This window comes from Rhinopithecus bieti, unplaced genomic scaffold (genome assembly GCF_001698545.2).
Source record: "Rhinopithecus bieti isolate Rb0 unplaced genomic scaffold, ASM169854v2 scaffold_5846, whole genome shotgun sequence".
Taxonomy (NCBI): Eukaryota; Metazoa; Chordata; class Mammalia; order Primates; family Cercopithecidae; genus Rhinopithecus; species Rhinopithecus bieti.
The window spans coordinates 120655-135569 of NW_016805019.1; the positions used below are offsets into that span (position 1 = coordinate 120655).

The 14915-nt window shown below is 38.6% G+C and overlaps 1 protein-coding gene across 5 annotated transcripts in view; it reads left to right on the plus strand.

The window, feature by feature from the left end:
• The window catches only part of SEC24D (SEC24 homolog D, COPII component), a 117821-nt gene that overhangs the window by 93637 nt on the left and 9269 nt on the right, over nucleotides 1-14915 (plus strand). For all 5 annotated transcript variants that reach the window (XM_017870884.1, XM_017870882.1, XM_017870886.1 and 2 more), the window contains exons 14-20: nucleotides 1309-1425; nucleotides 2542-2712; nucleotides 5654-5750; nucleotides 5880-6025; nucleotides 7405-7543; nucleotides 8313-8431; nucleotides 14089-14268. In XM_017870884.1, coding sequence (XP_017726373.1) covers nucleotides 1309-1425; nucleotides 2542-2712; nucleotides 5654-5750; nucleotides 5880-6025; nucleotides 7405-7543; nucleotides 8313-8431; nucleotides 14089-14268 — 969 coding nt within the window. The remainder of the gene's footprint in view (nucleotides 1-1308; nucleotides 1426-2541; nucleotides 2713-5653; nucleotides 5751-5879; nucleotides 6026-7404; nucleotides 7544-8312; nucleotides 8432-14088; nucleotides 14269-14915) is intronic.

The window sequence follows — 14915 nt, forward strand, 5'->3', positions numbered from 1 at the left end:
AATATGTGTGAAGAGCCTGGCACAGAGCTGCATGCAGTAAATGTTGGTAGCAGCTCATCTCACTGTTTCTCACCCTTCCTGCTCCCACCCAGATAAAGGACTGTGGACATTATCCTGTACTAGAAAGCCTTCAGGATTCTTTTCCCCCTTCCCCTTCCTTCCTTCCTTCCTTCCTTCCTTCCTTCCTTCCTTCCTTCCTTCTTTCCTTCCTTCCTTTGAGACAGGATCTTGCTCTGTCACCTAGGCTGGAGTGCAGTGGCACGATCATAGCTTACTGCAGCCTCAAACTGCTAGGCTTAAGCAATCTTCTCACCTCAGCCTCCTGGGTAGCTGAGACTACAAGAATGCACCACCATGCTCAGCTAATCTTTTTAGTTTTGTAGAGACCAGAGTCTCAGTATGTTGCCTAGGCTGGTCTCAAACTCCTGGGTTCAAGCAGTCCTTCAGCATTGACCTCCCAAGGTGTTGGGATTACAAGCATGAGCTACTGTGCTCAGCTCTTCAGGATTCGTAAGGATAAAAGCCACATATCTGATCAGAGCCATTGTCTTCACTTCAGAGGCAGTGCTCTGGAGCAATGTGCAGTGTGGTTTGGTGAAAGGCAGGGGTTGGAAGGACAATATATTGAATCATACTTAATTCCAGGAAATTTTGCTTAGTAGGTTACTTCTTAGCTCCTTAAATAAGATTTTAAATATTGATTCTTAATGCTGACTTGACTGTCATGGAGCTTGACTCTTCTTTTTGTTGCTTATATAATCTTGATCCCACACTTTTCCTTTTGGCATCCTGCCTTGTAGCTGGTTCCTGGTGTCTACTGTTGCCACACCACCACTACGTTCTCATGCATTCTTCCTCAAAATACCACTGTAGCTTTAATCCGTGTTTACTGAAGATCTGAAATAAGAGCTTCTCTTGCATCATCATCCTGGGATTTCTACCATCTACTTTACATTATGGGATTTACCTGGTCCTGAAAGACTATACTGTAGGCTAAATAAGAAAGTATTTCATTGTAACACATCATTTTAATAGTTTTCTTAAAGCGTCATGATGCACAGACCTATCTTTAAGTGTTGGCTCTCTTTCATTTACAAATTTTATGACTTTTGGCTTGTCCTCTCCCAGCTTCAGTTTTCTAATCTATAAAATAGAATAGTACCTGCCCAAGGACACAAAGGTTATTATGAGGGTTAAATTAAATGAATATAGTGCTTAGCTCATAGAAATAACTTATATTTTATTTTCTGATTCTCTTAAAATGTTCCTACTCAAGGCATTTTCTGTGGGTTTTTGGGTTTTTTTTAGGCAGCAGACTGTCCTGGGAAGCTGTTCATCTTCCATTCTTCCTTGCCAACTGCTGAAGCACCAGGGAAGCTCAAAAACAGAGATGACAAAAAACTGGTTAATACAGACAAAGAGAAGGTACTTTGTAAACAGTTACTCTTTGAGTGTCCATATGTCAGTTATTAAGAGGAGTTAAAGAGGCAATGTGTTCTTCATGTAAGAAAAAAGGGGAGAAACTAAATCTCATAAATTAAGTCCAGGGCATTGTATATTATAGGAATATTTTGGATTACAAACAACAAAATATTTTATATTCCTAGAAAAACCAATGTCTGAAATATGTAAATTAAAATAATGCCCCAGGCCGGGCACGATGGCTCATGCCTGTAATCCCAGCACTTTGGGAGGCCAAGGCGAGTGGATTACGAGGTCAGGAGTTCGAGACCATCCTGGCCAACATGGTGAAATCCCGTCTCTACTAAAAATACAAAAATTAGCCTGGCATGGTGGCGAGTGCCTGTAATCCCAGCTACTTGGGAGGCTGAGGCAGGAGAATCCCTTGAACCCGTGAAGTGGAGGTTGCAGTGAGCCAAGATCATGCCACTGCACTCCTAGCCTGGGTGACAGAGTGAGACTCCATCTAAAAAAATAAAGGGTCCCAAACTTTTTCATGGATAATCAGCGTAAGAGAGACTGAATGATGAGACTATTATAGAAATGGAGGAAGTGGGGGAAACAGCAGATTGAAGATAAAGGGTGGAAGAAGAATCTAGACTGTACCATCTTACAATACCCTTTGGAGGCAGAGGCCTGAGGCATGAAGCACAGGTGTGGGGATCTCAAAATATGCCTTCACCTAAAACCTCTGACAGTGTAGGGGAACGTCTGTGGGAAGGATAAGGCTATGGATCTAGGGACCCAGCTAGTGCTTGCATGACTACACACAAGTTGCCTCATCTAAGTCTGTAAAGTAAGGGCTGCAGTATCAGCTCCATTAGGATTGATGGAGTATCAAATAAAATTGAACACACAATTATTTCACACAGCATGGACCTGGCACAGACTGGGTGCTCAGCAGGTGGCCACTGCACTGATGGTGACCACAGTGTGTTTCTTCAGCCCAGTTCACTTAATGGGAAAATGTCTATTTCTCCATTTTGAAAATTCAATAAGAATTCAATAGAAATTTAAAATTTAAACCAAAAACATTTTGTAATTTTTATGTTTTTTTTTTTTTTTGCATCTTTTTTCCAGATACTTTTCCAGCCCCAAACAAATGTCTATGACTCATTGGCCAAGGACTGCGTGGCTCACGGCTGCTCTGTGACACTCTTCCTCTTTCCTAGTCAGTATGTGGATGTGGCCTCACTGGGGCTGGTTCCTCAGCTCACTGGAGGAACCCTTTATAAATATAACAATTTCCAGGTAAATGCCAGCAATTTGTTCACCTTGGTCTTGTACTCCCATTTTAATTTTAGTTGTTTAGATTATGGATTGAAAAAGCTGTGTTCCCTGGTAGATGACACATATAAATTCAAGAGCAGATGGAAAACAAGGTATACTGTTGGTCCTTCTTATCAGGAGAGTTCTGTGTCTTGGCTTCAACCAACCTCGGATCAAAAATACTCAGAACAAAATATTGCATTATACGGAATATGTACAGACTTTTTTCTTGTCATTATCCCCTGTAGTATAACAGTTATTTACATAACATTCACATTGTATTGGGTATTATAAGTAATGTAAACTGAGCGCAGTGGCCCAATGCCTGTAATCCCAGTGCTTTGAGAGGTTGAGGTGGGAAGATCACGTGAGGCCAGGAGTTCAAAATCAGCTTGGGCTATATATATAGCAAGACCCTGTCTCTACAAAAAATTTAAAAATAACTAATCTAGAGGTGATTTGAGGGATATGTAAAGTGTGTGTAGGTTATATGCAAATATGCCATTTTATGTCAGGGACTTAAGCATCTGGTAGATTTTGGTATCTGTGGGAGGTTCTGGAACCAGTCCCCCACAGATAACGAGAGACGACTGTGCGTGTGTGTGTGTGTATATATATATGAACCATATATATTTATGGTTCAGCAATTCCATACTTCCTAAGTATTTGGTGATAGAATGAGCTCATTCATCCTCAGAGTTAAATATCAATATGAGCTTTCATAATGGGGAAAATATATTTTATGTAAAATAGACTTAAGATAATATTTTTAAAAGTGACTGCATATTTGTTTTAAATTATTGGGATTTTAGGGATCAATTCTTTACACTTCTCTTTTCCAAGCCTGAATTGAGAGAGAGATTCAATAGACAATCAAAATGTCAGCACTATAATGGACCTGAGTCTGCAGGCAAGTGGGCTTGCTGATTCACCCTTGAATTTGACAAACTTATACACCCAGGCACACAGTGGGCACAATTTGAGTTTCTCCTGTGGATCCGTGTGCCTTGAAAACATACTGTATTGAGGGACAGAAAATATGTGCCTCCTGCAGGCAAACTGCCTTCCTATGAAGAGGACCCAGAAGAGGCTCAGCTGTGCCCACTCAGTTCCTTTTCCCAAACTTATTAATCAGATGAATCACTCCCCCTCACCTAAGGAGAAGGGGTCAGGGGTGTGCCTCTAATGTGTGTGGCTGGGCAGACATGGAGGCATGGACTGGGAAGGTGTGTTCTCCAACATAAATGACATACGTTAGTCATCATCTATTTTTATTAATCATCAATAAAATTATTAATAGAGACTAGTTACATATTTATATTATAAACTAAGGGACTTGATAAGACCAAAGATTATAAATGAAATGAAATTGAAAAAGCTTTAACAACTCTTTCTAAGACTTTTGGATAAAAGTATGTTTTTTCAGGCACACTCTAGAAAATAAACTCTTAATAATCATACAGAATTCTAACCCTTACTCATTCTACCCACATTCTGGCTATTGAGGTACTTGAAGCCTATCGTGCTGATCAATTTTAGCTCCTTTTCCAGCTAGGGGGATAAATTTCATAGCTTTTTCTTCCCACTTTTCCAAAAAGGACTTGATCATCTTCCATTCCTGGCATATGTGAATTGTACTGGGGTTCTTACTAGGTTGTTTGCTATGTACTGGTGTGATCATCTACGTGGCAGTGACTTGGCTTCAAAGAGCAGCCTACCAAGTGATGTGTAGGCAGGGAGTGCTCTGCAGTGTAATCATCCAGGCTTATTACTTTTTTTTTTCCCCTATTTCTTTAAGTTTTTGAGTTACGTGCCAACTCCATGTAGTTTCTGATATAATAAGGAATATTTACTTGTACCTCAATGTATTCATAATTATTACTGATTCCTTCAATGTTACTAAAAAAGAAATGTTATAATCCAGCAGAGGAAAAGCCTATAAGATGTAAACAGGCAGTAAAATGTTTTATAAAAAAAGAGTGTTAATGTTGCCTATGCTGCTATTCAGTTGTTTGTATTTACTCCAATTGTTGCAAAACTGAATCCTACCATAGCATTTCTTTCTCATCTTCAACAACACAAACTTTAGTAGTCTTTTTCATTCAATAACATTATAAGATAAAAATGATGATCAAGAACTGTGCGGGCAGCACCCAGTTGTATGTAAGCAACTACAGGGATTATTATAAAGATTGTGTCTGTAATCTCCCTCTTTCCTTTCCTCCTTCATTCCCTTCGTGTTTGGGACTGTGGGGAAGGGATGAGATGCATGTGTCAGTGTCAAATAGTAGTGAGAATTTCCTAAAGAGCTTCACTGACAAGGTCAGATGAGAAGCTTTAGAAGCTCAGCTAATTTGTTTACTCTCTTGGGTGACCTCTTGAGCTCAGTATTGTGCACATGTGCATATTATATGAATGTTGCTTAGTTGTGGAATGTGGACAGTTTTCAGAATTATGGTGATTGTAGAGTAGTTAACAGGGCTAGGAGAAAGGGTTTCTACTTTTCCTGACATAGGTTCACAAAGCTCTGAATGTGGTCAGAGTTTTAAAAAGCCCCAATTGCAAGGCCTTTTCCCAGCCTCATTAAACGAGTATTATACATTGGATCTTAACCTTGTCTCTAACCCTAAGCCACTGAGTGGATCACTTATGCTCTCTTAATTTTCCCATTTGCAATTAATAACCGATTTTCTTATCCAGATGTTAAAATGAAAGAAAATAATAGATGAGATTGTAGTTTCAAAAGTTAGAAACACTCTCCAAAGATGCTATATTTTCTTTAACCAAAGAAGCATATGATATATACAAAATATGCCAACTCAGGATTTTAAAATACTTATTTTAACTCAGGATTAAAATGAGAACTGTTATTTTAAGTATTTTACTGCCATCTGGTGGACATTGATCAGACTTTATTTTTTAGATGCACTTGGACAGACAACAATTTTTGAACGACCTCAGAAATGATATTGAAAAGAAAATAGGCTTTGATGCTATTATGAGGGTTCGTACCAGCACAGGTAATTATCATTTATACAATTCTTCAAGTCTCTCTTGTATAATTGTTTCTTTTTCAAATTAATAACAGGCCAACAAAGAAAATAACAGTAAAATAAAGAGAAACAAAATTTCCCTTTTTCCCATTTTAGGTTTCAGAGCCACTGATTTCTTTGGTGGAATCTTGATGAACAACACCACCGATGTAGAAATGGCTGCCATCGATTGTGACAAGGCAGTGACCGTGGAGTTCAAGCACGATGACAAACTCAGTGAAGACACTGGAGCCTTAATCCAGGTGACTAAGAGTTTATTCCCATCTTTCGTTTTTTAGTTTGTTGTCGACAGTGATCAGTGGGGAGACTGAAATACCATCAAATGTGTTAGCCTCTTCATAAAAAACTCAGCTGTCTTTCTCCAAAGTCAAAAGTCAGTAGATTAAAGCACTCAGTTGTGAGGATTCTCCATACTCATTCATATTTGCTACTTACATGAAGTGACAATTATGTGTCATTGCATGCAAGTCCAGCAAACTTGTGGTAAGTATCACAGGCATTAGCAAACTGACTTCCAACAGGATTCATTTCTGTTAGCCTTCAGCACCTATTTACGTCTACCATATGTATATTAATTTGCTAGGGCTTCTATAGAGTGAGCAGCGTAAACAACAGAGATTTATTTTCTCACAGTTCTGGAGGCTGGAATTCCAAGATCAAGGTTTCTGAGGGCCTAGAGGGAAGGATCTGTTCCAGGCCCCTGTCCTTGGTTTGTAGATGGTTTTCTTCCCCCTGTGTCTTCACATCATCTTCCCTCTGTTACATGTTTATATCCAAAGATTTTCCTCTTTGAGGACACCAGTCATAATGAATTAGGGTGCACTCTAATGAACTCGTTTTAATTAATTTACTACTTTAAAGACCTCATCTCCAAATACTTAGATACTAGGGGGTTAGGACATTTGAGGAGCCACAGTTCAGCCCATAATACCATGTTAAGCACATTGTCATAGTATAAGCAAGTGGAATAGGATTTGGCTTTGTTTAAAGTGAAACTAACTAGAAGCCATGGAGACTTTGAATTAAAACAAGAAAAACTATGACCATGAGATACACATGGTCATAGTTTTCAAACATTAGCATCATCTTTAAAGGATGAAGAGAGGCTGGCATTAGGTTGAGGAAGAACTTTTAATTAAAGTATTTTTTAATCACAGATATTTGGGGAAGTGCTTCTATCTATGCATTCTTCAAATGTATATCATCAGCGTAAGATCTAAGTCCATTGTGAAAGCTAGTTGTATGTTTTTAAGACAGTGAGCCTTGAGCCTCTGAGCACCTGGAGGTATTGTTTCGGGACCTGGATCTCTGGTAATAAAACATGAGCTATGAAAAATGCAGACTAGTTGTAGAAATGTGAATACATATTTACATGTGAATCACTCAACAATTTAAACCAGTGAAGTGCTACATTGAAATCCAGCAAATAAATGTATCATTATTCTCTCATACTTCCTGTTGTTCATTCTTTATCAATAATAGAAAAAAAAAAACTGTGGAAAAATAGTTAGAGGTCTTTTATCTATCTGTACACAGTGTTTTGTAAATGCAAATAAGATCAAGCTAGCTTGGGTGGATATGTTAATCAGAAAAACATGTGACCTCAATGTTGCTTCTACAGTGTGCTGTGCTTTACACAACAATCAGTGGTCAAAGAAGACTTCGGATTCACAATCTTGGCTTAAACTGCAGCTCCCAGCTAGCTGATCTTTATAAGAGCTGTGAGACAGATGCTCTTATCAACTTCTTTGCCAAGTCAGGTAACATTGCCAATCCTGAGGTTCAGTAAACCTTGCTTAGTAAATCAGTCAAGATATGTCAGTAGCTGAAAAGCACTGTAGTTTTGCAAACTTTTGGTGAGTAAATTCAGAACTAATAAAAGCAAAGGTTGAGAGAGAATAGTCAACATTCCTAACTCTAAATTAATAAGTGAGATAACTCAGTTCAGGGCCAGGCTATACAGACTTACTTAAAGTTAACTCGTAGAGTGGCAGTCTGAGTTGAAATTTAGCAATATTATGCTTAGACCTTTATTATGGTATGTGATCATGCCGTCTGACACATTGGGTTAATGGACGGAGACCATCTCTAATGTTAGACTCAACTTGCTTATCCATACCATGATAACTATGAAATAGAATGGGCCCAAGGTGGAATTTTCTTTGGCTTTCCTTGAGAAATTCTACACTAAGGTTTGGAAAACATGGCAATCCAGCCTGTAAGAATTCAGGACATCAAAAAACGACTAACTGGCCTGTCTTTTTTTTCTGTGTGTACAATTCTAATATTCTGAAGATAAATCTGGCCAATATAACCTTTTGCTATAGGTAGACCAGTGTTCTCCATTAGTTAGATCATCATATTTAGTCCAGAGGAGACCATTAGCAAATGACTTGAACAGATTTAAATGCTATTATTCTTGCTGGGTGGTCTGAAGATAATAGCAACTTGTTCTTTTTTATTTGATTATTTGAAGAGATCAGTGTCTGAGCTAAAACTCGTGTCCTTTTCATTGTTTTGTGCACATAGCTTTTAAAGCAGTTCTCCACCAGCCTTTGAAGGTCATCCGGGAAATTCTAGTTAATCAGACTGCCCATATGTTGGCATGTTACCGGAAGAACTGTGCGAGTCCTTCTGCAGCAAGCCAGGTGAGCACCTATTGTACATAGCTGTTAAAGTGTTACAAACGACTACTCATTTCTTCAGTACGTAGCTATTGAAGGCTTATGATGTTGCAGGCACTTCGATGCTGTTATAGTAAACTGTGTAGCTGAGAAGATTAAGAATGCAATTTGGGGGGCTGTGGGTTTTTTTTTTATAGCCAACATTTAAAAATTTGAACAAAAAAAATGGATGTACATATTTAGTTGACAGTCACTACGGTATGTATAAACAAAAGAATGTTATATGTAAGAAGTGTCCTAATATAAACGGGATTCTCTTTTGTATCCAGAGATGGGTATTTTGTTATGAAATGTGTATGCTTAAATGTATTTTAGGCATATTGACATGAACTGATGGCAGTAATAACATATTTTATAAACAAATATAATTTATAAATATAAATACTGGAATTCTTTACATTTAAAAGTTATTAATAAGTGTGAAGAGTTTTCAAAGAATTGATTCCATCATTTAGTAATTTGAAATTTTAGAAGATTATTTGAATAAACCTCATGTAGTCTCTCTCCTACAAAAGGAAAAGCAGAACCTCAAGTCCACATTTATTTTTGCATTTGCTCTCTCGTTCACATTCTTCTCTATGTCAATAAAAGTTAGATGGAATTTTTATAGCTGTGTATCAAATATGTGAATATAGACTTTCAACTAAAACAGCAACAGATGGGAAAATTTTCTAGTTCATTCATTGTCAAAAGTGAGTGCTGAGAGGACATCGGAAGCCCCACCTAAAAGAAAATCCTCAGCAGAAAAGAATACAGATAAATTCTGGGCCCAAATGCGCAATCTGGGCAAAGAAGGAAAACAAAACAAACACATTTACCAGATGGACTTTTCATAAAAGTTCCTTTCCACGCTGTCCAAAGTGATTGAATTAGTCATCCATTCTTTTATCTCCTGTGTTGATAATCATATAAGCAACTCCTGAATCTATATGAGTATTCAGTCTTCTTTATTATTCCGAAGATTTGCCATTTTGGTCAACTCAGATATCAGTACTATTTCATAGCATGCTTGTTCAAGTTACCTCAAAACCCACCAGGTACACCTGGAGTCTAGCCAGAAGGTAGTCCAATCATGAGCACTGTAAACATTGACCTCATTTTACTGTTTGTCTTAGAGCTACGGAAACATGATTCTGTTTCTGGAGTATCTCACACTTCAGGAGCATTAGTTGAAGCAGTGCAGATACAGTTAGGGTCCTCTCTGGACATTCATTTGTTAACTTTGAAACAACTGGATTCAAAGACTTTAAGTTAAAAACAAACTTACTGCCTATTTATGGAAGAAAATAAAACCTGTCATTTTATTCTGGTTTAAAAGTTAAAAGCATTGTCTTTACCACTGGATAACCTGTTTGCAAAATTAAATTATTTCTGGAGTAAAACATTATGATGTTAAATTTTCTCTGAATAAGTCAATAGAGATTATTCCTGTTCTTATAATAAAGTGTTTCCATTAGCACTTTTCAAGTGTGCCTTTCAACCAATGGTATGTTTTAAAAAAATAATGTAACTTAAGTACCTTATGATTAACCATCATGGAGTCTAGAAAATGTGGAGATTCTAAAACAGTATTGTCTGAAAACATAGAATAGTTGGACTTAATGTTCTGTTCAGAAAATCTAACTGTAAACTTGGTACTTTCCTACAGTTCACTTGTGAAAAATAGTATCTATGAAGATGGAGAGATTACTAAAGGAATTCCAGTATTTTACCATAGAGCCCAAAGTTTCCTTGACCCAAGCAAGACCATCAAGGAGCTATTTGGATTATGTGATACTGGACCTCAGTAGAACTACTTTTACTGAATTGCTGGAGCCAAAACTAGGCTGCAGCAAGAGAAGGCAATTAGGGTACAAAATCTAAGGAAACTGTCACTCTGAGGATCATATGATAGATGCTGGGTTAAGACATATGGCTGGGCATGGTGGCTGATGCCTGTAATCCCAACCCTTTGAGAGGCCAAGGCAGGTGGATCACTTGAGGTTAGGAGTTCAAGACCCACCTGGGCAACATGGTGAAACCCCGCATCTACTAAAACTACAAAAAATTAGCTCGGCATGGTGGTGCGGACCTCTAATCCCAGCTACTCAGGAGACTGTGGCAGGAGAATAGCTTGAACCCAGGAGGCGGACATTGCAGTGAGCCGAGATCATGCCACTCCACACCAGCCTGGGCAAAAAAAAAAAAAGACATATAACTAGAAACTAGAAACAAGATAAATTAGGCTGGGTGCAGTGGCTCACACCTGTAATCCCAGCACTTTGGGAGGCCAAGACAGGAGGATTGCTTGAGGCCAGCAGTTGAAGGCCAGCCTGGGCAACATATCAAAACCTCCACCTCTACTAAAAATAAAAACTTATCCAGGTGTAGTGGTACATGCCTATAATCCCAGCCACTCAGGAGGCTGAGGCAAGAGGATCCCTGGAGCCCAGGAGCTCGAGGATGCAGCAAGGTATGATTATGCCACCATACTCTAGCCTGGATGACAAAGTGAGACCCTGTATCTTTAAAAAACAAACAAACAAAAAAGCAAACTTTAAGGCTTATAAGGCTTACATAAGCAATGTAGATTCTTTTTAGTAAATCTAATAGCTCACTGTTCTGAGCTTAAATATATTAATATCATATGGGAGTGCATTGATTTCAAAAGGCAAGTCAAATGACCTTAACTGCAAAATAAGCTTTTCAAAAACAAAACAATACAAAAAAAACCTCATTACCACTTCTGTCACTTCAAAACCTAAAGAAGAAAAGAATTTTCCAAATTCAAGCAAGCTCAACTTACATGAATTACTGCTCCCACCTCACTCTCATACCTTACTCCCAAAGAATAATTTATTTATTTATGGAGGGGGTCAGTGAGGTAGGGAGATTTTATAGTGGTAATCTGTGGCCACATTTTCTTCCTCACCTCTAGAACATTGAATAAGACTGTCTTCTTGTTTTCTTTCATTCTTTAACTCCATTTTTTTTTTGTTTTCATGATTAGATTTTCCTTCTCATTTACCACCTGTTTTTCTTCCCCCTGCCTCCTACAGTCCAACCTCCTCTGATTAGACTTTTTAGTCGTAGTAGTGTCATTGTGGGCCAACCTCACCCCTTTGTGGTATTTAGGATCACAGATTTCTGAACTCGTTTAATATGACCTCATTAATTAGAAGCAACCAGTGACATTTCAATCTGATATTTTAAAACCAAACGGATATGCTTTATACAGGAATCTAAGAGCATTCTTGACCCTTGATCTTTTTTTTTTTTTTTGAAACGGAATCTCGCTCTGTCGCCCAGGCTGGAGTGCAGTGGCCGGATCTCAGCTCACTGCAAGCTCCACCTCCCGGGTTTACGCCATTCTCCTGCCTCAGCCTCCCTAGTAGCTGGGACTGCAGGCGCCCGCCACCTCACCCGGCTAGTTTTTTGTATTTTTTAGTAGAGACGGGGTTTCACCGTGTTAGCCAGGATGGTCTCAATCTCCTGACCTCGTGATCTGCCCGTCTGGGCCTCCCAAAGTGCTGGGATTACAGGCTTGAGCCACCGCGCCCAGCTGACCCTTGATCTTTATAACATGTAAAATGCCTAACTAGCAACTAGATCAGAAATAGCATCGGGGCCACATGGCTCTGGAATATGACCATGATCTGGTTCCTACATCTTTTTATCATAGTTTTCCTTGGCTGAGAAAGTAATCCAGTACCAAATGTTGTTAAGTGAAGATATATTATGCTAGAGAAAAAATTAGAAGAAGAGAGTGTTCTACTTTTAAGAATAAACATACATTTAACTGTCCTTGGTTCTTTGAAAGGAGATTAGAAGTCGATAGGGGAAACAAACTGCAAAGTAGAATCATTCTGAAATATGTCTGCCTGAGCCAGTTAGAAAGTTCTATCCCACACATTCCTTACTTAGTACATCATGAGAAGACACTTATGATATAAATTTAAGTTGCAGAATAAATTCTAACAGAGCCCTCAGGGACATTTTCTTTTCAGTGTGGATTCTGATAACTGTATATCCATTTTAATCATTAAGATAGAAAGCTAAGCCAGGGATGGTGGTTCATGCCTGTAATCCCAGCAGTTTGGGAGGCTGAGGTGGGTGGATTGCTTGAGATCAGGAGTTCGAGACCAGCCTGGCCAACATGGCGAAATCCCATCTCTACTAAATAAACAAAAGTTAGCCAGGGGTGGTGGTGCATGCCTGTAATCCCAGCTACTCAGGAGGCTGAGGCAGGAGAATCACTTGAACTTAGGAGGCGAGGTTGCAGTCAGCCAAGATTGTGCCGCTGCACTCCAGCCTGGGTGACAGAGCGAGACTCCATCTCAAAAAATAAAAATAAAAGAGAAAGCTAAAAAGAAACCATTTGGTTATAGATCAGATATTTCGTTTATCTGTTTGCAAGTTATTATTATCTCGTATGTATAATTTTTCTTTTGGATATGTCCTTGTTCACTGACTTGTGCTAATCAAACTTGATTATTAGCTATTCTTACAATATTGATTAAGGATAAAGTTAAACAATGTAGGACATTATCAGGACATTATCTATAATTTCTTAAATCATCAGGTTGTGTTCCTAGAATTGCTGCATTGTGTTAGGTTGTAGTATCTCACAAGGGCATATACTTTGGGGCAGTTAGAGTGAGGTCATGTGAGCCAAAGTGAGGATGGAGAGAAGGTACAGGTAGATTATGAAGGTGGAATTAAAAGGATTTGTTTATTAATTGAGGGTAAAGAAATAAATGAATGAGGGTTCATCTGGAAGTTCTACACTGAATAGGAAACATGGGAGGAAGAACATGTTTGTGGAATTGTAGGAGTTTGATTTTGCAGGTTATAATTCGGTAGTGACATATCTAAATGTATGAAGCATTTCCTTTTTTAATCTATAATACTGCAATCTCTTTATTATGTTTTATGTATTTATGTGTCTATCCCCAGCGAACTTCAGGCATCTTACAACATGGACTATGCCTTATTCCTTTTTATATCCTTGACATTTTGTACAGAACCTATGACACAATGGCATTTAATATTTGTCTGATGAGTTTAAGATGCATAAAAAGCATAAAGGAAGAGATATCCTGTGGGCAGTTAGAAATGCTATTCTTGAAGTGGAAACATAGGTTAGGAAATAACTTTTTAAAAAATTTTATTAAACATGTATACATCTAAACATATATATGGTACATCCTATGTGCTAGGCACTATTGTGCTTTATAGATCATTTAATTCGCATAACTCAATTATCATGAAGTAGATATACTATTCCATATTCAGCTAAAAAAAAAAAAAACTGAGAAAAAGACAGGGTAAGTAATTTGCTCAGGGTCTCACACCTGCTAAAAGACAGAGCTGGGACTGCATCCTAAGCAGTGAGTGGGTAGTGCTGATAACACCTACACCAGGCTGCTGCAGCACTAGATAAAATAAAAAACAACTGCTGCTCTTTGAATGCCCACTCTCTGCCAGTTACTGTGTGCTCTAGGTGCTTTACATGGTTTACCAGTTAATCCTTACATCCTTACAAGTTCAAAAGCAAATGATGTTTCAGTCTTACAGATGAAGCTCAGGGGATTGTTCTCAGTAAAGATCAAGTATATGAAACAAAAAATTGTCTTTTTCAGCTTATTCTACCAGATTCCATGAAAGTATTGCCAGTGTACATGAATTGCTTGTTGAAAAACTGTGTGCTACTCAGCAGACCAGAGATCTCAACCGATGAACGAGCATACCAGAGACAGCTGGTCATGACCATGGGTGTGGCTGACTCTCAGCTTTTCTTCTACCCACAACTTCTGCCCATAGTAAGCATGCTGGGGTGGTGCATTTCCTAGAGGAGGCTAGAAGGGAATCATATTTTGTGCTTTCCCATATGTTATATCTGAAACATGTTGTTCTTAAGAGGAAAGTTAAAGTCACAAATGCCTTCAAAATATATGGTGTGGGATTTCGAGCAGGGGCTCTTTCTGCAAGTTGCTTATGTGCATCAGTATGTGCTCATTATGGTGAGGGGAGGGAATCTGAGGAGTTCTGCATTCCCTTCAGTCTGTTTTCAGCACAGAAGTTAGGGCATCCTGTTAAAATAATTATCAGCTCTGGCCGGGTGCAGTGGCTCACGTCTGTAATCCCAGCACTTTGGGAGGCCAAGGCGGGCGGATTGCCTGAGGTCAGGAGTTTGAGACCATTCTGGCCAACATGGTGAAACCCCATCTCTACTAAAAATACAAAAAAATTAGCCAGGTGTGGTGGCATGCAACTGTAATGCTAGCTACTCGCGGGGGCTGAGCAGGGGAATTGCTTGAACCAGGGTGGTGGAGGTTGCAGTGAGCTGAGATAGTGCCTCCAGCCTGGGCGACACAGCAAGACTCCGTCTCAAAAAAAAAAAAAAAAAGAAAAAATTTATTTCTTTCACTTGCAAGATAAAAAAAAAAAGAAAATAAAAAAAAAAATT